Raw genomic sequence first — 27,431 nt, 5'->3', positions numbered from 1 at the left:
TTTCATGTTGAATGCCCACACCACCATCCTCTCATCCCAGCCAGTAAGAATTTCAGATTGTGGGCCTCCAGTCTTCTGGAATGTCTTCACTGAAGCTGCTGGAAATCACTGCTTTCATTCCCACAAAACCAGTATTACTTTTTTTAAAAAAAGAAAGAAATTGGAAATCTGTGCTATACGTGATGTCACAATTGTTGACGTTCTTCAGTATAATCATGTTTGTTAAATTGTTTGTACCTTGCAAACTTATGAACCAAACCATATTGGGTTTTCAAAGTGCCTTTGTATCCAAAAATGTATTTGCCAGCATAGAAATGTACCGTCAAGAGTCATGTATGTTTTATTTTTATTTTTATTTTTTATTTTTTGAGACGGAGTCTCGCTCTGTCGCCAGGCTGGAGTGCAGTGGCATAATCTCAGCTCCCTGCAACCTCTGCCTCCCGGGTTCAAGCTATTCTCCTGCCTCAGCCTCCTGAGTAGCTGGGACTACGGGCGTGCGCCACCATGCCTAGCTAATTTTTGCATTTTTAGTAGAGATGGGATTTCACCATGTTGGCCAGGATGGTCTTGATCTCTTGACCTCGTGATCCGCCCGCCTCAGCTTCCCAAAGTGCTGGGATTACAGGTGTGAGCCACCATGCCCGGCTATGTATTTTTTTTTTTTAATGGATATTCTGTAATCTGTACAAAACAAGACTATTGCTAGTAATGTATACAAATTGTCTTTTTGTGTACTTCCAGCATAGGTTTGGATATATATTTTATTGTTTTATCTTTACAGAAAATAAAAGGTGTTAATTTGCTTTTTAAAACAAATTTAATTATCACATTTTAAATTACTTTGTGGACTGTGTTTTCAAAACTTTGGAAATTCATCTGTTACACAGAAAATTTTGACTTAAAACATCTGCTGAATTCCAAATTTCTGTAAAAGCTACTGTATCTGTGATAAACTTTCCTATATCTTTCCTTGCCATTTCTATGGATTTTATAATGAAAGAAAAAGGCATTGGAGACTGAAGGCAGAAATGGTTGTGACAGCGCTGTTTGGCTTTTTCATTCTTCAAATGCCAAGTCATCCACTTTGTTTTCCTGTTTAGGCTTTGCACAAATACAATTGTTTCAGGAATCCTAAAGCAGCATTTTATTGAGTTTGAATTATTAAAGGTACAGAGGAAATGTGGTGATGCAGAACTTTTCCTAACACAGGTATCTAGGAAGTAAGTGCTAAGTTGATTTTCTAGGTTCTTTCGTATTTGAAAAATAAAATTGCAATTTGAGATAAGTGCTTGAGCACTCTACTTAAGTATTCTCTGTGTTTTATGAAGAGAAAATGATCTGATTTTCCTTCATACTTCATTTTACAATACATATTCCCTTTTAACTTAAAAAATTGTAAATGTGGGAGAAAAAACCCTGCAGGATGGAAATGATGATTAAGAATGTAGATCAATAATAAGTACTTTTTAGTGGTGTGGCAGAAATCCCTGTTGATTCTAAGTTTTAGAGTGTCTTTTCCCCTATTTCTGACCTGCAACTATAAACTACTCTCTATTAGGAGAACTAGAGCACTTTCTTCATTTTTTCTAAATTGCTGCAGATTGCCATGAACTCTATCAATAGTCTCTTTTCTGCAGGCAAAGTAGTATTTTCTAAACATGTTTGCTTACTGCCAGGTGGTTCGAAATCTATGATTTACTGCAGTAGTATGTGCTTAAAACAACGGTTGAGGTCTTTTAAGCGGGAAAGTTCAAAAGGAAGTGTCCTGATAATGGTACTGGTTTTTCCACAAATATAAGTAGTCATTTAGAAGTTTGCAACCATCACCAAGTCTGAGAGAACTCTGGGATATTCTGTGGGTTTTGGCATATTAGATAGAGAAAATGACAGATCTAGATGAAGGGAGATTTTGGATGTGTGCCTTTGAAAACTGATTATGTATAACTACTGATATTTCACATATGGAGATATTTGAAGACCCAAGTCTGCCTTTCACAGAGCCCTCCATTCCAAGTTTAGTTTTTGTCAAAATATGAATCATTTTATTTGACTGTACTATCAGTACACAAATGCATGAGTATGTTTATATAGTGTTAGACTGATGTGAATTTGCATTTGTTACATGACACTGCCAGCTCATATCATTTAGCAAGTTGGCATTAACATTTATGCTTTAATTAAATGCCAGTATACCTATGTGTGCAGCACTAAAAAATTAGTAAGAAAAAGCAACTTTTTGTCACTCTTAGGAAATATTTTGTCTTATTAGTGTTCTTGGCACATGTGTATTACTAAAGTAGATAATTCCAGTGAGAAATACTACCTGATTATTGTTATAAAATTAATTTACAATGTCCCTGATATTGGGCTAACTCTTACAAAAAACAAACAAACAAAACTCGTATCTGAGTGTAACTTTGCCAATATTTTAAAAGCCAAAATATTCTCTGAACAACAAATTTGTATTGCTCAGGGACAGTTTACCTTGCCTGGTAAACCCTCCCAAACAGAAATATAGCTATACTATCTTTGGTTTTGTTTTTTTGTTTTTTTTGTTTGTTTGTTTTAGATGGAATTTCACTCTTGTCACCCAGGCTGGAGTGCAGTGGTGCAGTCTCAGCTCACTGCAACCTACGCCTCCCGGGTTCAAGTGATTCTCCTGTCTCAGCTCCCTGAGTAACTGGGATTACAGGTGCACGCTACCACGCCCGGCTAATTTTTGTATTTTTAGCAGAGACAGGGTTTCACCACATTGGCCAGGGTGGTCTTGGACTCCTGACCTCAGGTCATCCTCCTGCCTCGGCCTCCCAAAGTGCTGAGATTGCAGGCATGAGCCACCGCGCTCAGCCACTAGCTTTGGTTTTTTAAACATAGATTATATTCCTCAAGATGAAGGGCTTAACATATCCACAGCTTCCTCAGTTTGCTAACTCCCCATGCGTCTTTGTGAAGGACAGTATCTAGTTTATCTGTAGGTCAGTGTTCCTTGTGCTGTCATTTCCCTTATATCTGGAATTTGTCAGCATTCCTGAAAACCTACACGTGTATATCAGTAACCAAAATGCTATGACTTTTTTGCACCTTTGTACAGCAGCCAAATCATGAACTCAAAATGTATTTGATCACAGTTCTATAATGTTTTTACCTACCTATTACGGAATAATCAGTTTTTACAGAGATTATTAATATGGTAGAACCCTGTTATGTAATGCCAAAACTTAAGAACCATATTTACATTGCTTAACACAGAATTTTACATCTAAGCAAGGACTGGCTTTAGAAGCAGTCTAGTTCTACCTCTCATTTTACAGATGAGAAAACCGAAGCCCAGAAAAGCTCTCATTTGCTCAAAGTCACAGAGATAATTAGTGGCAAGGCCAAAAAGATTCAGATCTTCTGACTCAAAGTTGAGAGTTCTTTATACTCTATTATGCTGCCTCTCCAGTGTAATATTTGCCTTTCTGTAAATGAGATTAAATATGATTTGTAAATAAAGGACATCTGACCTCCTTCTTTGGTACATTAAGGCACTTTATAAATGGACTTTTATTGTCTAATTTTTTGTATTATAATTATTTCCATTATATTCTTTATGGAAGATGTAATTAATTTTAACTTTTTTACTCTTATAAAACCAGTTCCTGACATTTTAAAAAACGATGTCTGTAAAATGGATCCTTTTATGCATGAATTTTTCTATTAATTGCCCAAGGCTAAATCAAATTTAAGGATTGCTTAGTTTCTTTATTTTGTTTATGGTCTCTGAACTGGTATTTTTTTATAAACCAGGCTAATTCACAGGTCATACCATTTCAGTCTTGTCGTGTTGGCTTCCAGTCACTGGAAAAGCTTTTGCATTTTAAAGATTTTTAGAGCCATGCAAAACTGGGCATTAAATGTTGCATAAAACAAATCTTTTAAGTAAGGTAAAATGTTGAAGTCTTAACCAGAATTCCTAAAACTAATTACTAAAACTTCTATTTCTAACTCTTCATGAAAGCATTACCTTTGGAAAGTTAAACTTTTTTTTTCCTTTCATCACCATCTTTGAAACAAATTATTTTCCAATTCATAAGAACTTTGGTTAAAAAAAAAATAAAAGGAAATTATATGTTTTTCTTTGGACATTCATTGGAAGGCTTGTTGAAGACATGATCCCCCAGAAGCCTTAGTGACCCAGATCTCAACCAGAGACTCAAGATAGCCTCAAATACAGTGAAAGATTATGTATCCAAAAAAAAAAAGAGAAAAGGAGCAGAGAAGGACAGTTCTAGTTAAAGCCAAATGGATGTGAGTCTGACAAGGGTGTCTTTGGTTTATATTTCCTAACTGCAAATTACACAGAAAGCGAGAATGGGGAATAACTTTTATTAAGTATTTATGTGCCAGGCGGTTAGTGTGGCCTTCATGTTATTACATTTAATCTTCAAATTTCTACAAAGGAATAATTTTGCATGATTTTATGATTGACGGAGCATTTTCAAATCTCCTCTAATTCTCATAACATCTCTGTGAGGAAGGAATTTTTATCCTTATTTTACAGATGAGGAAGCTGTTTGGAGATAATTTAAGTGACTTGCCTGGGGAATCTAGCCAGTAGTAGAGCACTGATTAATCAGGTGCTGACATCTGCTCTGCTTTGTGTATGTAATTCAGCAGTGCTTCAAAGATCCAAGAAGTTGTAGCAGATCTCAATACACTCTCCTATAAAATTAGTGAACAATCACCATGACAAAATTGGTATGGGGGAACAGTCATTATACATTATTTAGACTCATTCCTTTTTCCAGTGCCCTTATGCTTATTTCCTACCTTTACCATTGATCTTAAACTGTGCAGGCTAAAAAGAGGAACCAGAACTCCTTTAAGCACTTTTAAGACTATTTATAAAATACAGTTTTGTTGGCATTGAAGAGTAAGCTGCTTAAGGGACTGAATGAAAAGATAGTACCCTCTGTGGCTGTATGAAGAAAGAAACTGAATTTCTACCCAAGAGACCTTAATTTAGTTTATTAGGGAATTATCTTCCCCAAAAGTACAAGTAATTTTGCACTGCAGGAGAAGGATAAGTAGATTTGATTTACATTACATTTTATACACACCTTTCAAAAGGAAGAAATCTGTTTCATAAATAGTAGTAATCTATGCTTAAACTTAACATTTAATGTTGACTTCTTACAACAGCCTTGAAAATTATTTGTAATTTTGATCATGATGTTGGAAAGCTTGTAATAAAGAATATCTTTCTCTTCTGCATCCTTTTATCCTCAAACTTAGCATGGATTCACATGCTAAGTAAATGTTTGGTTAACTAGTGAACATTTTAGATAGTTGTGTCAAAAGTAAGGGTTAGGGATAGGTAAAACCAGTAATTTACTGTTTTTTACAGAAGACATCTCAGCATTTCTTTGGCATTTTTGCACGAATAAATGACTATATATTCACCTTGGCCATTTTTTTTTAAGTAGCCCTGTGAGCTGCTCATTCTTTTTCATATACAGTGGAAGTATACAGATGTTATCCATTTTACAAATTGTTGGATTGGAATTTGACAGAATCGGGACTGTGGAACCTGGGTCACTTGAATTTTCTATATTTTGTATGGCCAAATCAGGAACCAGACAGTCTCCATAGTCTCCTTTGTTTTTATGGAAAATTGCCATATTCACATATTTCATTTGTCCTAATGTATTGTCATCCAAAACGAAAGAGGTCTTTCTTGAAGGTGCTTTAAAGACATCACTACATGTATTCAATTACTGATTTAAATATTCCCAGAATTATTTTTTACCTTTCTCTTTTTCCTCTCAAACACAAAATTTTAGTAGTACCTCCCTCTATTTCTTCACTGATTTTTCATCTGTTTTCATTGTTATTTCCACTATAGAACTTCTACTTTATACTAGTGGGGAAAATTTTTTTATTTAGAATTTTAATATTTGAATTTTGTCTATGTATCACATACTGTGCTACAGTTAGCCTCAATGAAGATTCTATTTTGAACTAGACATCCTGTCAATAGTTTGTCAAGTAACTTCATTGCTTCCTTTAATAGCAATTCAGTGAAATTTTTTCCCAAGTGATATTTTCCCCCAACTTTTGTGAGTTTGATAAACAAGATAGTCTTTTATATTGGAAATACTGTGAATGGAAAATTGCCAAATCCCTTCTTAATATATTTTAAACACCCCTACAACACTTTACCTCCCTGTCTTTAGTGGTATTTAAACATATGGCCAAGTTAGTATTTGGGTTTGATTCCTTTGGTGAAGATTAAGGCATCAAAACATTTCTTAAAATGTTTGAGTACAAGGCTAAGTTATAATGTCAACTTTCAAAGACTATGTTGTGATTTGGTTTGAATATGCTGAAGTGAGCAATTTTGATTTGCCCAAGTGCAATACAACAAATCTATAATGTATATTTCACATTTTCTACTTGAACACATTCATGTATATATTTTGTTAAACTTCATATGTATTTAAAAAGAATCATGAACTGTATCAAAATTCTTTCAATAAAATTTCTGTTTAAAAATCTCTACCTAAATTGTGTCTATCAGTTTGACGAACTGAAACAAAAACTGTGAATCTTACAGGTATTGGAATAGATTCTAGAGGACTTAAGGAATGAAAGGCAAAGAATGATTCTCAGAGCCAAGGAACGGCAGAACTTACTAGGAGAGAAGAGATGCTAGGAGGTTGGAAGTATCTTTACATTGTGAACAGCCTCATTGTGGCTCTTAGCCTCTGACCTCATAAACATGTCTCGAAGTATTTACTTCCAGATATTTCCATCACCCCCAAATTGTTCTCTCATCTCAGTTTCTATGGATGACTTCGTCTTATATGACGTGAAGACCAAAACATCTGATGTGAGCCTCCATTATCCTTCCAAGTTTTTCCCTCTGATTAGAAGCAATTCTTTTTTAAAATAACTTCTTCCACAATATCCCAGGCACCACTCATGTCACCTTCCTTCTCAAAGGTATTCTTATCAAAGCAGCTTCTTTACTATCAATCTCTGCCATACTTCAAGGCTTTATCCTCAGCATGTCTGCTGTCAGATTCCTTGTATGTGGTCTACATTTGCTGCTTCTACCTCCTTTCTAACCATTTCCATAGCTCCTAGTAGTATAGCTTCACTCCTCCCTATTTTGTAGAAGTTGCTTCAAGGCCATCAGTGGCTTCTTGTCACATTCATGGCAGAACTACCAACATATCAAATTCAAAATTGAAGAAAACAAATCTTTCGCATTCAATTCTCAACTACCAATTTGTCGGAATTCTACATAGAATTCTTACAAAACTAAGCAATGCCTTTATCACCTCCATTTCCTGAATGCCTTATCATAAAATGTCTTTCTTCCTTTGAAATCTTTTACATTCTTTTCCATTCCCACTGCCCTATTCCAGGATTTCACTGATGACTGCAAGCAGAATCACTTTCCTTGCCCAACTCTAGCCACCTCCATTTCAGCCCCCACCCAAACAATTTTGGCTTTGGCAGGGAGAACAAGGAATTTTTGTTGAATCCAACTTTTGTCCAGGCGCTTTTGAAGCATTTGTCCTGTCCTGGCTTCCTGAATGCCGGGAGCTGGCCCCTCTGCATACCTGCTAGATTGAGACTCCCTACCTATCCTGTCTTCTCTGTAATTAGCCTCTGGCCTAATTCTACAGTGGCCTGTCAACACTCCTACGGAGCAGCCTCTTCTGTTTACACACTGGGTTAGGAAGTTGTTTGGTACAATACTGCACCGGCCAATCTTATGTAGAGTTTTGGCTTTCCTAACCGCAGAAGCCACCCCATGTTACACTGGTCTTGCTTTCCCAGTTTCCACTTGCAGTCCTCTAGCTCAGGAATCTTGAGTGGCTCCCTAATGCTTATCAAGTATAACCTCTTCTGAACAACTTTCGAAACTTAAATGCATTTCTTTCCCTCCTTATTAAATCAAACCCTTGATATGGCACCAAACTTTTCATTAGTCTAGAGCAAAAAAACAGCAGAGACAAGGAGGAGCAAACAGGTTCAATAGATGTAGACAGAATGACAGCAATTTACTACTTTTTTTCATTCTTTCCAAAAAAAAGAAACAGCATTTTAATGGGATTCTAGTTCATTAAAACATTATCAGGTCATCCAGTTCTACTTTGAGGCAAAAAAAAAAAAAAAAAAAAAAAAACTACCATGAAATTCAGGCTTAGCACATGCTACCAACATTTAAATTCACAATTCAAATTTATCTGCTAATGTTGACAGGAAGAAATGCATAGTCTGGCACAGTGTAGGCAAGGCAATCAATTTATTGAAAAAATGGATGAATTTTGCTTTTTCATGTAAACTTTAACTCCTCTTTGAAAAGTGATTCTGTATGAATTGTTAAAGTGAATAGTACTCTTTGTGAAAGAGCAACTGCTAAAACTAAAGAATAAAGCAAAATAATACAAAGACATTATAAAAATTATTTCCTGAATGTAGCCACCAAATGTCATTGTTTAAATGTGGTATTTTTTAAGTAAACAAGATATTCAGATTCACATATAAGCAGGAGCACTTTGATAGCAATTAAGGCTTGGCTTGGCCATTTGGCTTAGACTTTTGAGTATGTCATTGTGACTTGTAAAATTACAAATAAAATAAGGTCCATCTGATTAGCCGTTGCTGTCTTCCACCCTAGACAGTAAGTTAGATCATAATGTTCAGCTTTACAGGGTTTATTGTCCTGTATGTGCATCATACTACTTTCCCCATGAGCAATAATTTGTACACAGGTCATATTGGTTTCTACAGACTTCAGAAGAAGGCAAAGTTACTACATTTGTAGTTACATTAGTTGGAGGGAAGACTTCCCACTGGCTTCCAAAAGCTTCCGCCAGGCAATCCTGTGGTGGTGGCCAACAGCTATGTAAGCCCATAGGAACTAAAACTTTGACGGAGGGGAATATTTCTGTTTGGTAGAGTTATGGTTTTAAAAGGGTACTTGCTTTTTTCTGTCTGTACCCCCTCCACATGGAGCAGAATGCAGGCCCAGCCATGAAAGTATGAAATAGTAGCAGAGTAGAGTAACTAGATGCCCAAGTTTCTGGCCAGAGGATCAACCAAGAAAGGGAGCCCAGGGAACCAGGAAGTAGTGGAGAGATTATGGAGTGGGAGGAAACCAGGAAAACAATCTCATAAAGTTGTTTATGAACCCCAAGGATCATCCTCAAATCACTAATGCTTGGATCTGATTCTATTTAGCCTTGAGAATCTTGAGAACTAAACTATCCAACAGACTACTTCATAAGTCCCAAATTGCGTGCCACAAACTTGAGATAGATCCAAAGAGAATTGCAGTCTTTGAAAACCGAACTTGCACTGGAACTGTAGCCTGTAAAGAGCAATCTGATAATTGCATCCTGAAGCTAACAGGTTGGTTGCCTGCTGAAACAAAAAGATTGATATTCTCCATTAAATCTAAACAAGACCCAGCAACTTACAACATAATATTCAAAATGTCCAAGCTATAATCCAAAATTACTTGATAAAGTGCTGCAAAAAATTTCAACTTACAGAAAATCAATAGATGGTAAAACTGAGATATCAATCTTAGAATTATCTAACAAAGACCTTAAAGCAGATATTTAAAATGCTCAAACAAGCAATACAAAAATGCTATATGAAATGCTCAAACACCTACAGAAAAACACATGACAAAGAAATCATAAATAATCTTGAAACAAATGTTAAAATAAAAAACAGAAGATATAAAAAGAACCAAATGGAAATTTTAGAACAGTAACCAAAATTTTAAAAACATACAGAATGGACTCAACAGCAGAATGGAGAAGACAGAGAAAGGAGTGAATGAATTCATAGATGGATAAAAATTATCAGCTCTAGGCAACAGAGAAAACAGACTGAAAGAAAACAACAATGAACAGAGCTCGGGAACCTGTTGGACAGTAAGAAATGTCTAACATTTGTATTTATCAGAATTTCTCAAGGAGAGGATAAAGTATATAGTGCTGAAGGAAGATCTAAAGAAATAATGGCTGTAAACTTCCCAAGTTTGGTGATGCACACCTAGAGTCAAGAAGCTGGGCAAACCCAAAACAGAATAAACCCCAAAATATCCACACCGTCTCAAACAATTCCAATCCAAATCTCACAAGCTCTTTTGTATATGTCAACAAGCTCATTCTAACATTTATATGGAAAGGCAAAGGAACTAGAATAGCTAAAACAACTTTGAAAAAAGAATGTTAAAGGAACCACACCACCTGTTTTTAAGATTTGCCATAAAGCTAAAGTAATTAAGACAGCATAGTATCATAGAAGGGAGAGACGCACAAATCAATAGAACAGCAAGAGTTCAGAAAGAGACCTACATAAATAGGGCTGAATGATTTTTACAGTGGTGCAGAAACAATTCAATGGAAGAACAGTCTTCTTATCAAGATGTTATAACTAAACATTTAGATGCAAAAAAAAATGAGTGTAGATCTAAAACTCACACTTCATAGAAATATTGTCTGTTGAATTTGGTGATGGGATCTTAGACATGGCAACAGAAGCATAATCCATGTAAGAAACATAAACTGGATTTAATCAAAATTTAAAACGTTTGCTTTATCAAAAATGGTTAAGGGAATGAAAGGACAAGCTACAAATGGAGAGAAAATATTTGCAAGTCATATATCTTACAAAAGCTTTTATCCAGAATATGTAATAAATGCTCAAAATTTAACCATATGGAAACAATCCAATTTAAAAGTAGGCAAAAGACATGAACAGATGCTTCATCAAATCAGATATAAGAATGGTGAATAAGCACATGAAAAGATGATCCACATCATTAGACACTGGGAAATACAAATTAAAACCACAACAAAGACACCACTGCAGCCGGGCATGGTGGCTCACGCCTATAATCCCAGCACTTTGGGAGGCCAAGGCAGGCGGATCACCTGAGGTCGGGGGTTCGGGACCAGCCTGACCAACACGGAGAAACCCCGCCTCTACTAAAAATATAAAATTGGCTGGGCGTGGTGGCACATGCCTGTAATCCCAGCTACTTGGGAGGCTGAGGCATGAGAATAGCTTGAACCCAGGAGGCAGAGGTTGTGGTGAGCTGAGATCATGCCATTGCACTCCTGCCTGGGCAACAAAAGCAAAACTCTGTCTAAAAAAAAAAAAAGACACCACTACACACCTATCAGAATAGTTCAAAATACTGCCAACGTGAAGTGGTGGCAAAGATACAGAGCAAAGGGAACCCATACAATGCTGGTGAGAACGCAAAATGTACAGGCACTTTGGAAATCATTTTGGCAGTTTCTTATAAACTTAGGTGCACACTTAACCATGTGATCCAGCAATCCCTCCGGATAAAATATCAGGCAAAAACCTGTTATGTTAATGTTTTAAGAACTTTATACATAATCGCTAAAAAGTGGAAACAAACCAATTATCTCTCAAATAGTGAATGGATAAACTGTAGTCTATTCATATGAGAGAATACTACTTAGCAATAAAGAGGAATGAACTAGAGGGATGACTATAAAGGGACAGTGGGAGATCTTGTGGGTGATGAAACTGTTCTGTATCTAGATTATGGAATGGTGTTTCACTACATGATAATTTTAAAGAACTTTATAGTATTAAAGAGCTAAACACTATTAAATAATCAAACAAATGTATGCAGCCTTCAGGTATTTCTATTTTAATTAACACTGGGATTTCAGAGAACAGACTGAAAACACTATTGTTCATCCTTTCCCTGCTGAGTAGTGCAGTGTTCATTTTATAATTTCATTTAAATTGCGGTTAAGTTACATACAGAACACAATTGCCAGATTTAGCAGACAGAGGAACCTGGTTAAGTTTAATTTCAAATAAAAATTTGGTAGGTTCCCTACTACCACCCTTGGCAGCTTTTTTCTTTTATCCTTGGTTTTCGTCAGTTTTACCTGTTATGTTAGGTATGATTTTATTTATTCCACTTGGGGTTCACTCAGTTTATTGGATCTGAGTTGATAGCTTTACCAAATTTGGGGTTATTCTGGCCTGTAAGTTATCTATATTTTCTTCTGCCCTATTTTCCTTCTATTCTTCTGGAAATCCAGTTACATATGTTAAATTGCTTGATATTTTCCCAAATGGCATTGAGGCTTTTGTTGTTTTCCTTCTAATCTTTTCTTCTCTTTTCCTCAGATTGGACAATTTCTTTCATGTGTCATCTGTATGCCACGGTTAAACCCAACCATTTTTTTTTATGTTACCACATTTTGGGTGAGAATATATATCTATATTCATTCATTACAACCACCCTACCCTTTTGTCCATGAACATAGTTCTAAAAACTGCTTTAAAAATCCTTGTCTGCCAATTCCACTATCATCTAGTTTATGTTCGGATTTTTTTTTCTGTTGTCTGCTCTTTTTTTTTTTAAACCATAAGCTATAAACTGTATTTCCTTATTTCTTTGGATACCCTATAGCATTTTATTGTATTCCGGTCATTGTTTATGTATTATACAGATTCATTTTATTATACTCTTAAGAGTGCTAAGCTTTGATCTCATTTAAATTATTGGCTAATCACCTTGATTTTATATTATGCTAAAGGTTTCATCCTTAGTTTTAGCATAAATCTTTAGTCTTGTGCACAGCCTTTACTAATACATGGCCATTCTGGGGTTTGGGAAGCTCCAGGTTCTATCAAGCCCTTCTAACTTGTCAGAATTCAAACTTGAAACTCTGTCTTCTATTGCAACAGAAAACAGCCATCTCTGTTCAGCTTCTTGAGCCTTCCAACTGTGGCTTTCCACCAAAGTCCTTGGAGTCTTCCCGGGGCATGCACGGTTCGAGAGTTAGCTAAGGATTTAAGGAGAGATCATATGCAGACAGGAAGCCTCCTCCATTTCTGACACCTTCATTTCTAGGATCTGCTGCTTTAATTTTCAGTTCTTCTAGCAGCCTTTAATTCCATCCTAACACCTCAAGCCAGTAAGATTGCAACTTTCTCTTGAGTTCTAGCCACGCCTTACCACACAGTCTGGGAATGACTGAAGGGGAAAAACCATACGTTCACAGCTGGTTTCAGTGACTCCCTAGAGTTTTTAGACCATTGTTTATTATATTTTGTCCACAGTTTATAATTGGGAGGGTTTGTACATTACAAGCTATTACACCATTACCAAAACCAGAAGTCCTTCATTATATAGTTCTTAAATGTTTAGTTTAACATATGAGAAGAAAATAATATACAACTGGTATTTAAATGTACTTGGCTCTCTCCCCTTCTGTGTCTAACAGATTGAAAATGAGGCCAGGCATAGTGGCTCATGCCTGTAATCCCAGCACTTTGGGAGGCCAAGGTGGGCGGATCACTTGAGGTCAGGAGTTCAAGACCAGCCTGGCCAACATGGCGAAACCCCATCTCTACTAAAAATACACACACACACACACAAAAATAGCCAGGTGTGGTGCCGCCACATGACTGTAATCCCAGCTACTTGGGAGGCTGAGGCAAGATAATCAATCACTTGAACCTGGGAGGCAGAGGTTGCAGTGAGCCAAGATTGCACCACTGCACTCTAGCCTGGGCCACAGAGTGAGACTCTGTCTCAAAAAAAAATAAAAATAAAAATAAAGAAAAAAGATGTTTCGTTTACATATATAAATATCTTTTATCTCAAATGAAGTAAAATAAGTCAAATAATCTTTAGCTAATTGATGATCCCAGGGAGTAGGGAAATCTTTATTCAAATTCCAATGAATTTACTAAGTAAAGAGCTCAGAAAAATTGGTTAGGCCATGGAAATACTTAGAGTTGAACCAACTGAACTAGCATGTAAGAAACCTATTTCTATTCAGAACTGAAACTCTTTGGTCATGAAATATACTAAATGGAGTGTTATTTAAAACTAGTAAGAAGAGTGTGACTACTCGCACATATACAATGGCATATTAACTGAATTAAGTGATATGGCATATCTTGACTAATCCATTGTTGCCTTAAAACTTACATTTTTAAAAATTTTATTTTGTAGTCAGCAAGTTTTCCATTTGTCTGCTTGGATGTGAAAGATGCGATTTAAAACCAAACAGCAACTGTACAAGGCTGGCTGAACATTTATAATTAAACAATTTTATAACCTCCAAAATACAGCAGAATATGAGCCACATAATTAGGATGTCAGCTAACCAAGACAGTGAATTCAGAAGAATGTCATTTTGTGGCGTGTGCTCAGCTGAGCTTTAAGTCAGACTGCTGGATGGAAATGTAATCTTTCTACTTTTGTTTATATACACTAATACCAGCTGCTGTCGGGACAACTCCTCATGCAGTAGGGACAGCTAACTTTTTTAAAAAGAAGAAAATTATAAACATATTTTGTGAACATTTACTAATCTTTTATTTGCTTTTCTTGGCACTCATAACATTTTCTACCCTTTAAAACTGAGATTCAAGTGATTCAAATTCCAGTTACCTCTAAATTATATTCTGTTAACAACCACCTGTATAAATTGGTTTCATAAATAAAAACTGCTCTTAAATGATTCTGTCAGTGGATGTCTATCCACAAGCTTTCCAGCCTGGTCTGCTTTATGTGCGTACATCCTGAAAAGTTGCCAAAACAGTAGCAACAACTGATGATATCATAGGGAAAAAACTCACTGCCACAAGAAACCAAGCATTGTTGAGTCAACTTGTTTTTGGTCACTTGTTTTATACTTACTAGATAAGCCAAAAGACCTGTCTGTTACACAAACATGCATGCATCCATGTATTAGTCCATCCTCACACTGCTATGAAGAAATACCCGAGACTGGGTAATTATAAAAGAGGTTTAATTTTCGACTCACAGTTCCACACGGCTGGGAAGGCCTCAGGAAACTTAACAATCATGGTGGAAGGCACTTCTTTACAGCGCGGCAAGAGTGAGAATGAGAGCCAGTAGGGGAAATGCCAGGCGCTTATAAAACCATCAGATCTCATGAAAGCTCACTATCATGAGAATAGCATGAGGAAAACTGCCCCCATGATTCAATTACCTACCACAACACCTGGGAATTATGAGGATTAAAATTCAAGATGAGACTTGGGTGGGGATACAGCCAAACCATATCAATCTATATAATGGCTGAAATTTACATCAGACAATAGTAAATATCTATGTTCAAAGTCCATTGATGCTTTGAGATTCTGAGCTATTTTCTGGTATGGAAAACAGACTTAGCATCTCCATCTCCATTGGATGTATGCTGCCTCCTGTGATGATCAAGGAATGCAATGGTTCTCCCAAGTCCACAGTACACATTTGCTGTAAAGTGCCTGCTGCAATTTTCTGGTCGTCGGCTCCAACCCTGGCTAAGCCAACGCAAAGTGTCTCCTCGGTAATTGCTATTAAAAAAAAAAAGATACTGCTATTCAATTCAGCAAATGCATCATCCGTCCAACAGTCAAACAAACATTAGTACCACAAGTACATTTCAAGAAGCCCCAAATATCTTAAATCTCTTTTGCCACTTATGGACCAGTTATCCATTAATTCATCCAAGGGATTTTCTAAATCATTTGTATTACCTAATATAAAAGAGTACTTCCAAACTTTACCCTTTCAGAATTACAAAGGCTTACACTAAACTTTTAGGACTTGACAAGCTATACTTACACTCTACAATTGCACGGCATTTGTTTTTAAATAAGTTCTGAGTAAACAATGTTTACTATACACTTATGTTTTTAATAACTTGCTTAAGGTTCATATTGACCTAGATATACTGAAGAAACCATGAGATTATGAAATAAATTCACAGATTTGAGTTTCTGCCTTGCCATCCAATTAGCTATGTGATAAACTTCAGTTTTCTCATTTTTTAAAATGTAATACTCTCTCTTTTAAATCATGGTAATGAGAGCTAAGATAGTAGATATGAGACTAGTAGACTATAGATTCCTTAATAAATAATGAGCATTTGGCACTATTTATGTTTTTAAGTTAAAAACAGCCAGCCTTAATGAGCTTTAGTATTATTCACTCTGGTGCTACAGCTAAAGAGCTGACCCTTTAATGGTTGTATTGTTTAGTTGGGAAAGGGGTCTTGATTGAACAATGATCAAAAGGGGGCAAATGGTTTATCCAAGGACAAACAGAAATGCAAGAAACTTCTGTACAAAGTTATGGATATAGAACATCCTTGCAGACTATTTGTTTCACAACTTTAACATGGCCTACTAATGAGAATAAAATAAGCAACAATCACTCAAGAATCTCTTGACCGGGTGCGGTGATTCGCACCTGTAATCCCAGCATTTTGGGAGGCTGAGGCGGGTGGGTCACTTGAGCTCAGGAGTTCGAGACCAGCTGGGCAACATGGTGAAATCCCATCTCCACCAAAACTACAAAAAAATTAGCTGGGTGTGGTGGCATGCACCTGTAGTCCCAGCTACTCAAGTGGCTACGGTGGGAGGGTGGCTTGAGCCCGGAAGGCAGAGGTTGCAGTGAGCCATGATTGCACCACTGCACTCTAACTTGGGCAACAAAGCAAGACCCCATCTCAAAAAGAAAAAAAAAAGTCTCACAGTGGGCAAGGCGTGGTGGTTCACACCTGTAATCCCAACACTTTGGGAGGCTTTGGGAGGCCGAGGTGGGAGGATTGCTTGAGCCAAGGAATTTGAGAAAAGCCTGGGCAACATGGTGAAACTCTGTCTCTACCAAAAACACACAAAGAAATTAGCTGGGCCTGGTGGCATGCACTTGTAGTCCAGCTAAGGTGGGAGGATCACTTGAGCCCAAGAGGTGGAGGCTGCAATGAGCTGAGATAGCGCCTCTGCACTCCAGCCTGCGTGACAAAGTGAGACCCTGTCTCAAAAAAAAAAAAAAAAAAAAAGAACCTCCCATAAAGATTTATTGACAATAAACATTTCTATTATATACCACACACTGTGTCTACATATTAGGACTATAAGAACAAATTTTCTCTTATATTTACCCTGAAGAAAACTATTCCTAGTCTCAATGTTAAGAATGAAAGGAGGGAGAATAAAAGAAGGATAAGTATATTTGTGCAGGATAGATCTCACCATTGATTAGGGATGATAGATATTTTACAAAAATATTTATATACTAATATATTTATATCAAATGTGACTTATGTTTAATTTGTGAAAAATCCTCACTTTCTGGAATGGTGTTAATTATACTATAAAAGAATGCCAATTTTTTTTCTTTCACTACAACTTGAAGCCTATGGGATTTAAGTTAAAGTTGGACAAAAATGACAAGAAATAGTACAATACAAAAATACTTACTCTTGCTTCCATAGTGGTATGAGATATTAAGTCATATACACATCTAAATGTAGTAACAGAGGAATAATATGAGAGCACTTCTAGGGTCTTGAGTACCTGGTTCTTCTCCTCGTATTCTTTGATTTTGAACAATCTCCAGAAGCTGCTGGGCTGCCTGGTTTACATTCATATACCGTGGAGGTTCATAGATCTTCCTTCCCCTATAGGCAGAAAACTAGATGCCACTGTTCTTAGCCGTGAAACTACATAATATGTTATTAATGCAATTACTCTCCCAGGTATACTCAAGTACCACAGTCTACATTCTGTTTGATGTTTTTTACATGTACTCACTTTAAGCATATACAAAAGCATGATGATTGTTCATTTCTTAAGCTTTTTCATTGTTCTAATTCAACTTTCCCTGATCTCACTGAAATGATGGCAGGAACACATAAAGATAGATGTCTAAATGAAAGTTATCTTTATTCAAAGTGATACCTTTGGTAAAAACAATTCAAAGTAAGTGGCAATTTGGTCTATACTCTAGCTTAATCAGGTTATTTAGTGTCCTTTTTATGACCATTTTTAAACCACATATTCTTTTCACTGTTTCCTCTAAGAAAAGTAAACTAAAGCATCTTGGATGCTTAAAAATCTCAGGTGATGGCATATGTTTATTTCTGTATGCCTCAAAAGCCTATCAGGCTTTCCGAACTATCATATTAACAAAAATACAGCTACTGCAGGCCAGGCGTGGTGGCTCATGCCTGTAATCCCAGCACTTTGGGAGGCCAAGGCGGGTGGATCACAAGGTCAGGAGTTCGAGACCAGCCTGACCAACATGGTGAAACTCCGTCTCTACTAAAAATAAAAAAATTAGCGTGGCTTGGTGGTGCACGCCTGTAATCCCAGCTACTCAGAAGACTGAGGCAGGAGAATCAATTGAACCCGGGAGACGGAGGTTGCAGCAAGCTGAGATCACACCACTGCACTCCAGCCTGGGCGACAGAGCAAGACTCCATCAAAAAAAAAATATATATATATATATATATATTTTATATATATATAGCTATTGTGGCTTACAACACAGTTCAAATAGATTATTTTACTGACTCTCAAAAAAATTCTCTAAGTCAGTGCTATCCAATAGAAATATAAATGAAGCCATATATAGAATAAAGTTTTCTAGTAGCCATATTAACAAAAAAGTTTGTAAAAAGGCAATTTTTTTTTTTTTTTTAGACAGTCTCACTCTGTTGCCCAGGCTGCAGTACAGTGGCGTGATATTGGTTCACTGCAACCTCTGCCTCCTGGGTTCAAGCAATTCTCTGCCTCAGCCTCCCGAGTAGCTGGGATTACAGGTGCCTGCCACCATGCCTGGCTAATTTTTTTTGTATTTTTAGTAGAGACGGGGTTTCACCATCTTGGCCAGGCTGGTCTTGAACTACTGACCTCGTGATCCACCTGCCTCAGCCTCCCAAAGTACTGGGATTACAGGCGTGAGCCACCACGCCCAGCCAAAAAAGGCAAAAATTTTAATAATATATTTTATTTAATCCAAAATGTTGTAATTTAATACCTACTCATATAAAAATTATTAAAGAGATTGTTTTTATATTAAGTCTTTGAAATCTGGTATGTACTTACAGCACACCTTAATTTGGATATTAAATTTTCATTGGAAATAGTTGATCTGTATTTAAATTTCATAAAATTTATGGTTGTAAAGTTGATTTATATACTAAAGCTGTTTCAAACATACTTAAGTTTTCCAATAACAAAATTGAGTATCGTTTTTTAATTAATTAAAATTAAATGAAAAATTCAGTTCCTCAGTCACATTAGCCACATTTCAAATGCTCCTTAGTCACAAGTGGGTAGGGGGTGCTGTATTAGACACTGCCTCTCTAAGTAAAAAAGGATTAGTACTATCATTATACATCTGAAGAAAATAAGGCTCAGAGATGGAAGTAACTTGCCCAAGAGCACTCAACTAGAGGCAGACTCAGGACTCAAACCCATGTCTTTTTTTTTTTTTTCTCACTCTGTTACCCAGGCTGGAGTGCAGTGGCGTGATCTCAGCTCACTGCAACCTCTGCCTCCCAGATTCAAGCAATTCTCATGCCTCAACCTCCCAAGTAGCTGAGATTAAAGGCACGTGCCACCACGCCCAGCAAATTTTTCCATTTTTAGTAGAGATGTGGTTTCACCATGTTGGCCAGGCTGGTCTCGAACTCCTGACCTCAAACAATCCACCTGCCTCAGCCTCCCAAAGTGCTGGGACTACAGGCGTGAACCACCGCACCCAGCCTCACACCCAGGTTTTCAGAATCCCAATGCATTAATTCATTCCACAAACACTGAGTGTCTGTTAGATGCCAACCACTGTTCTCAGTGTTGAATCTACAAAATATATTGCTATTTCTACTCTATTATACTGCTTATCATTTCGTAAGAATAAAAATGTTAATGTTCACACTGTTAATGAGAGCTCATTTTCAACTATCTTTAGAACTCAGGTCATTTAAGTAGAATTTATTGAATTGTTCAAGGAAATAAAACAGATGTATGCATTCTCAGAATAATAACTTACTTGATTAGATTTTCCAAAGACTGCTCCTTTACTTTGATGTCTGTAGGAAGTAAAAATAGTTCTTTTAATTTAATTAAAAACTTTATCCAAAACCCTATGTGTAAACCTCAGTTAAGAGTCACCTAAATTTTGGGGAAACACTCTTCCCTCACATTTTAATTAGCCACTTTCTTACAGTAACATAGAGAAGAATGGAAGCCTGTGGTTGTGCCACTAGTTAGAAAACAAACATGAATTTGGCTCTGAGACCATCCTGCTAACATCTAATTTCCTTTTGGAAAAGAAGACAAGGGAAAGAATTAGATAAACATTGGCATATACGCTACTAACAGCTAATCACGATCTTTGTTTTCATTTCTACCAGCTAGTAACTGCACAGACCCACCTGAAAGCCCTTTGATAGATGTAATGTAAGTAGAAAAAAAATCTTTTCCACATTTAAAAAAGTATTTTGCTTTCTGACGAATGTTAACACATGCCATAATTTTGAATAAATACTTTAATTCTAAGTATTCATGCTTTTAACAGGGATTTGAGCACGGACTGTGTCAGACACTGCGCCAGAGACTGGGATACCACAGGGACCTGCCAGATATAACCTCTGCTCTCAAGAAGCTTGACAGTCCAAGCATCACGAATATTTGATTCGGTATACTTTTTAATCACTCATGCTCAAATGAACTATCTGGTAAAAGGTAAAAAAGCAGAATCACTCTACATCCTCAGAGGAACTCAGTATACAACAGCAATAGCAACAGCTGCTTCCTGCTTTACATGCTGAAAACAAATGGTTCAGCCAAAGTTTGTTTTTGCAAAAATAAACATAGTGCAACTGAGGAGTCTTTAATAGACTTATGCAGATTTCCTAAGTGATTATAGAAGTGTTTCTTATAAAGGATATCAAAGAGTTTGCTTGGAAATTATAGCAGAGTTAATATTAAATACATATTTTTAAATGTTCTTGGAACCAGCATTGAAAGCCTTTTTCAGGTTTGAAATATCATTATTTATTTAATATTTCTACTTGTCTGTCACATTATGGAGAAAAAAATGAATGTCTGTTATTAAGAATGTGGCCTCCCTATAATCAATGGTGTTAGTCAACTTTTAGATTTCCTTTAAATTATGTTTCTAAGATTTTAAAAATTTTAACCCATTTATTAATTCATTCACTCTGAGCTTCTGAAATGTTGTGATGAAATTTTTCATATTTTCAGTTTCTTTACTTTTCAAATATGCTCTATAGAATCTGATTTTTAAAAGGAAGAGGGTTGAGGAGAATTTTTACAAGCAAATCCTTTTTAATCAAGGAGTGCATTCATGACTTCATCTCAAGCCAGACGCCGCATTACTTTTCCCTTGTCTTCACACAGTCCATAATTATTCCTCTCTATTTCTACTTGCTAGAATGTAAGGTTCTCTGATTCATCTTAGTACCAGGACCTAGCATAATGTGAAGTACCCAGAAGACACTCCATAAATGTTTACTGAATAAATTTACTCATGCGGCTCTCATACAACTCAGTCACCAGCCCATATTAAACTATCCACCCTCTGGGCAATGTAAGTCCTAACTCCTTCATAAAGTCTTTGTTGACTTCTCCTCAAATGCTTTTTGTTCTTGGAAACATCTACACAATTAATGCTATCTTTTATTAACCTCTAATTATATCATATATATTGGTCTTGTGTTTCTAAGTAAATTTTAAATTCTCTGTGTTTTCCTGCCATGGTTTATCCTCACTAATCCCTCTGGAACTTAACCCACAGCAGGCATTCAATAAATACATACTAATTTAAATAATGAGAATGCCAGATGATAAAACGATGAGAACTATGGTTTGAGGATTTGAAATCATGAAATCCTATACTTCACACCCTGTTCCTGCTTTTGTTAATAGAGCAAGGAAGATATATTGTTTAACCTTGTTTGTCTTTTCCCAGAAAAGCTAAGAAAAGGGGCAGCTCTTAGAAAGACAACTCAAGAGCCAAATTTCTGGTTTGTCCTTCCTGCCTCTCCATACAACAGAACTTAATTGTTCTTTAAACTTTCACATGCACAACACATTAGTTCCAAACGAGATTTCAAAGCTTTGAGAGCACAACCCACGTCTACACTTCCTTAGTATTACAAAAGAAACTAACTCTACATGGGGCATAGGGTAAACACTCAATAAATACCTGTACACTGATCTTCTATCTGCCTTTCCAAAGCTTCTGAAAAGATAAGTGCCGCTTCCTCTCCTTCCTGTCTTTTTTTTTTTTTTTTGAGAAGGAGTCTCGCTCTGTCGTCCAGGCTGGAGTGCAGTGGTGCAATCTCAGCTTACTGCAAGCTCCGCCTCTTGGGTTCACGCCATTCTCTTGTCTCAGCCTCCCAAGTAGCTGAGACTAAAGGCACCCGCCACCATGCTCGGCTAATTTTCTGTATTTTTAGTAGAGATGGGGTTTCACCGTGTTAGTCAGGATGGTCTCGATCTTCTGACCTCGTGATCCGCCTGCCTCAGCCTCCCAAAGTGCTGGGATTACAGGCGTGAGGCACCGCACCTGGCCTTTCCTGTCATTTTTAATGGATATATAGGGAGGTTATCAGGTAGCCTGCCTCTCAGATTCTTCCTTCCCTGTTCTGTTTTAGAACCTTTCAGTACTGTTGTAAAACATACATTCTAGTATCTGAGCTTCAATGAATCCCCATTTTTCATCCCTCAGATACATCTACTTCTTCAGCAAAAGTCCTTTTAAAAATTATCCTTCGCCCGTCATCTACTTTGACCTTCTACCCACAGCTGGCTTTAACTGGATCTAACTTTGGGATAACAAGATGGATATATCTGATGGCACAGTCCACACCAACTCACAAGTCTTACAGTGTCCTTGTTAGTAAGGACTATAAAAAAGTAAGACCAGTCTCTTTTTACATGGAAATTTCAAAGACAAAATTATAAAGCTAATTAATGATGAATGAAGCACTAAATCACACTGGCAATAAACTAAAATAAGAAAACATCATACTAGCTGATTGCAAATATTGGCATAAGACAAAAGAAAATGTGTTAGAGAAGCGTTTATGGCCTAATCTAGATCTATAATTAATTAGATGTCAAGAATAAAAGGGGGCCCGGGTGCAGTGGCTCAAGCCCGTCATCCCAGCACTTTGAGAGGTTGAGACGGGCAGATCACTTGAGGCCAGGGGTTTGAGACCAGCCTGGTTAACATGGCAAAACCCCATCTCTACTAAAAACAAAAATTAAACAAGCATGGTAGCAGACTTCTGTAATCCCAGCCTCAGGAGGCTGAGGCAAGAGAATCGCTTGAACCTGGTAGGCAGAGGTTGCAGTGAGCCAAGACTGCACCACTGCACTCCAGCCTGGATGACAGGGTAAACCTTATCTTAAAAAAAAAAAAAAAAAGCAAGAATAAAATGGAATTAAAAGGAGTGTATTCTGGCTGCAACTGACTGAACTAGCAAGAGTTAAAGATTTTCTGTGCCAATGGGTCATAAGACCAAGTCTGAGAATATAGACTAAATAAAACTTCAATTAACTTCCATAAATATTTATTTAGTGCCTACACTGTGCTAGACTTCTAGACATTAGGAGGAGAATAAAAAGCAAGATAAAGTCTCTGCTCTTATGAAGCAGTGAAGAAATCAAGTTAATAAGGTAATTCATATGGCTGGTAAGACTATGAAAAAAGTAGTGTCAGGTTATAACACATCACTGAAGGGATTCAGGGTGCAGCACATGAGATTAGATAAAATTTCACTCAAGATCAGGAGCCAGCAAACTTCTGAAAAGGGGCAGGCAGCAAATATTTTAGGTTTTGAGGACCATATGGTCTCTGTCACAACTACTCATCACTGCTGTTGTGGCATGAAAGTAGCCATAGATAATATATAAATGAAGGTGCATGGCCATGTTCCAATAAAGCCTTATTTACAAAACAGCAGGCCAGATGTGATCCATGGGTACTTGTTTGCTAATCCCTGCTCTAGATATTAATTTCTATCCTAAGAAATGCCAATCATTAATAAAAATGTATTATAATCTTTTCTATTAAGACATACAGCCAGGCACCGTGGTTCACTCCTCTAAGCCCAGCACTTTGGGGGGCCAAGGTGGGTGGATTGCTTGAGCTCAGAAATTTGAGACCAGCCTGGGCAACATGGCGAAACCCCATCTTTACAAAACATACAAAAATTAGCTAGGTGTGGTGGCATATGCCTGTGGTCCTAGCTACCTAGAAGGCTGAGGTGGTAGGATCACTTGGGCATGGGAGGTTGAGACTGCAGTATGCTGAGATTGTGACACTGCACTCCAGCCTGGGAGACAGAGAGAGACCTTGTCTCTTAAAAAAACAAACAAAAAATTTATTTTGTTGCTTAAAATTAAATATTGTTAAATAACAGAGATTGGCTATATTATGCAAATAGCTTAAAAATTTTTGGCAAATAGGCCAGGTGCAGTGGCTCATACCTGTAATCCCAGCACTTTGTGGGGCAGAGGTGGGAAGATCTTAAGGTCAGGAGTTCAAGACCAGCCTGGCCAATATGGTGAAATCCCGTCTTTACTAAAAATACAAAAATTAGCCGGGTGTGGTGGCAGGTACCTGTAATCCCAGTTACTCGGAAGGCTGAGGCAGGAGAATCGCTTGAACCCGGGACACGGAGGTTGCAGTGAGCCAAGATCACGCCACTGCAATCCAGCCTGGGCAACAAGAGCAAGGTTCCATCTCAAAAAAATAAAAATAAAATAAAAGGCCGAGTGCAGTGGCTCACGCCTGTAATCCCAGCACTTTGGGAGGCCGAGGCAGGCGGATCATGAGGTCTGGAGATGGAGACCACCCTGGCTAACATGGTGAAACCCCATCTCTACTAAAAAAAATACAAAAAATTAGCCGGGTATGGTGGCATGCACCTGTAGTCCTCACTACCCAGGGAGCCAAGACAGGAGAGTTGCTTGAATCCAGGAGGCAGAGGTTGCAGTAAGCCGAGATTGTGCCACTGCACTCCAGCCTGGGCAACAGAGTAAGACTCTGTCTTAAAAAAAAAAAAATGTGGCAAACAGAAATCTTGTCTAATATTCTGAATATCTGTATTTAATATACAGAGGCCAAAATTATGGGCTTATTCTCTGCCCTGATCTTGTGCTATGTGATAGACATTTTGGTGAGTGACTTCACACACAGTTTCACTAACACAGTACAATTCAAAGTATGATCTCAGGACCAATGCCAGTATGTGAGCTTTGTGTTACCAGTAAATGATGAAGTAACTACAGGAGTAAGAATATGTACAAAATTTATAGTAACTTGACACTGACATAAAAGATTGAAAATTTAAAAATCAAACATATGTTTTAAACAACCCAACCATGGTTCTTTACCACAAATAGTTTGAGAAGTACTGCTCTTATACAACTCCATGACGTAGGAGGAATTATTCCTATTTGATAAATATGAAGGCTAAGGAATGTTTACAGTATTCTCTAGCTAGTAAGTAGTAGCACTGGGATTTTGTCTTCTGATTCCAAGTAGAAGTATCATTTCAAAGTCATCAAAAATGTCAGTTAGCTGTGTTCTGTTTAGTCACATTATTAAGTCTTTGATACCAGTATTTCTTTCTACAATGTATGCTGCTAGAATAGGGGCTGATTAGCAAATGTGAATCGGTAAAATTTCAGTGCCTCTGCTAGAAAGAAAACACCATGGCTTTCTGAAACTCAGTACTATTATCTTGGTAAACAAAGATAGTGATCCCAGCTCTTTCCACACTAAACAGGAAATAGGATTTGGGGAAGAAGGTACAATGAAATGAGCTATTATTAAAAGGCTATCTGATTCTACCAGTTCTGCTAACAATTGACTAGGTGACAGTGGGGAAATAATTCAATATTCTGGGCCTCAACTTCATCTGTAAAACAGGCCTCAATAAGATGATCTCCAGAGTCTCTTTTAGATCTATCATTGTGAATCTGATAGCATCAATACTGCAGTATTCAAAGAACCTCCCTAGGAAGAGGCAGGATGGTCCTTGCTAAGACTTGCTCAGTGCATGTCTATTGGATTGCAGTAAATCCTTGATGGACAAATGAGTAAGATATGGAATACTGGAGAGGATCTACTAGGGCAGGGCATAAGAGGGAGCAGCATAACCATGGTGTGTATGCAGAAATAGCCACATGGGACTTGAAGCAGAAGATGCATGTCTCTCTAAGAGTATGGGAAAGAGTGTGGTCTGCATAGAATGGCTAGACTGTGTCTTTTCTTACCTCTAGCTAATTATCCACAGACCTTAACACAAAATCAAAATGAGAACAATATGATAGTTCCATATTGTTACTTCAAGTAAATTCCAAAACCCTTACCTAGTAAACATAATGTGTGCATGCCATTTTGTCTGTTCTTCTTCACTTTGTCAAAGAAGCTTTCTGGTCTCCAAGTGTCTGTCCAAAAAACAATAGAAACGGTCTCTCCAAACTTATATAACTAGAAAAAGAAAACATTAATTAATGATGGAACAATTAATTAACTACTATTTCATAGATAAGGAGAGAATTTAATCATTTTACAACCAAAATAAAAAGTGAAAACCCAACTTGAAATGGGGTGGGGATCAAATCTGTCACCAAAAAAGGTAACAGGAACTTCTCTTTGGTTCATGGTAGCTAGTGTCTTTCTGATGCCAGTAGTAAGTAAGTTGCAGTAATAAGTTTCTAGTATTTCTGCATTCTGTATAGGAACATGTGTAACAATTTCATAATTTAGCTATATAGTTGCTAAAAATACTGAAATGCAAAGAACCCAGGAGAAAAAAAAAAAGAGTTCTGAGCAATCAGAGCAGGGTTCACAAGGTTAATATTGTTCTCATTTTACAGATGAGACCATCAAGGCTTAGAAAGAGCAACTGACTTAGCTAGTCACATAGCTAACTAATATAAAAATAAACACTTAAATCTAGCCTGAGGGAATGCTCTCTTCCATCACACTATCTCAAGAAAACAAAGCATATACTCACTCCTGCCATTGTTCCAAACCTATAGTCCCTTAATTTGGCAAGATTCTATTTGTTCCCTCACTATAGAATTCAGGGATGAGGGCCTTTTTCCAAACCTTCTCTTTAACCCGCAAGTGGCTCACCCGGGTTCACCATCACTACAACCAAGAAGCTGGCTTCTCTGATCCAGACTGGCTGAACTAGCTCGCTTAAGTGAGTCCAATTTCAAATCTTATGTGAGAAAATCTACTTTTGAATTCTGGCTCTGCAACTTGTTGGCTGTGTGATATTACTGAAAGATTTTATCTCTAAAATAGGAATAGTGATAAAATTCTGTTCTTCCTACTCCTAGGGTTGTGAGGATCATATTACATGTAAAAAGTTATTCAAACTGTGAAACAATAGGTTAATATTAGTTCTTATCTCAGCACTGAGCAAAGGACATTTATTTTCAAAGACAATATAAAACAGAATACTAAAGTTGTATAAAGATTTAATTATTCAATTTAAATAGTACTTAAAATAATTTATAATAGAACTGGTAAGCACTAGACTCTGAAAGTC

General features: G+C 37.0%; 2 protein-coding genes across 8 annotated transcripts in view; one reads left to right on the top strand and one right to left on the bottom strand.

Moving 5' to 3' along the window:
* Positions 1 to 21,480, top strand: part of SLC30A7 (solute carrier family 30 member 7) — a 102,155-nt gene extending 80,675 nt beyond the window's left edge. For 2 of the 3 annotated variants that reach the window (XR_008500620.2, XM_054475537.2), the window contains 2 exons: positions 20,241 to 20,286; positions 20,405 to 21,480. Coding sequence is in view for 1 of the 3 variants with exons in the window: in XM_054475537.2 (XP_054331512.1) it covers positions 20,241 to 20,276 (36 nt within the window). In the remaining 2 variants the exon portion in view is untranslated. Of the gene's footprint in view, positions 1 to 40; positions 6,544 to 20,240; positions 20,287 to 20,404 lie in introns of those variants that run through there. The other variant, XM_054475524.2, reaches the window with a different exon arrangement.
* The window catches only part of DPH5 (diphthamide biosynthesis 5), a 36,064-nt gene continuing 23,453 nt past the window's right edge, over positions 14,821 to 27,431 (bottom strand). For all 5 annotated transcript variants that reach the window (XM_063652536.1, XM_054475578.2, XM_054475562.2 and 2 more), the window contains exons 5-8: positions 26,239 to 26,359; positions 19,877 to 19,916; positions 17,398 to 17,501; positions 14,821 to 15,390 (exon numbers count right to left, since the gene is read on the bottom strand). In XM_063652536.1, the coding sequence (XP_063508606.1) occupies positions 15,167 to 15,390; positions 17,398 to 17,501; positions 19,877 to 19,916; positions 26,239 to 26,359 (489 nt within the window). In that variant the 3' untranslated portion in view covers positions 14,821 to 15,166. The remainder of the gene's footprint in view (positions 15,391 to 17,397; positions 17,502 to 19,876; positions 19,917 to 26,238; positions 26,360 to 27,431) is intronic.

The sequence above is a fragment of the Pongo pygmaeus genome, chromosome 1 (assembly GCF_028885625.2).
Source record: "Pongo pygmaeus isolate AG05252 chromosome 1, NHGRI_mPonPyg2-v2.0_pri, whole genome shotgun sequence".
NCBI classification, from domain to species: Eukaryota; Metazoa; Chordata; class Mammalia; order Primates; family Hominidae; genus Pongo; species Pongo pygmaeus.
The sequence above is the reverse complement of the archived record's forward strand: the minus strand, read 5'-3'. Positions and strand labels throughout refer to the sequence as shown.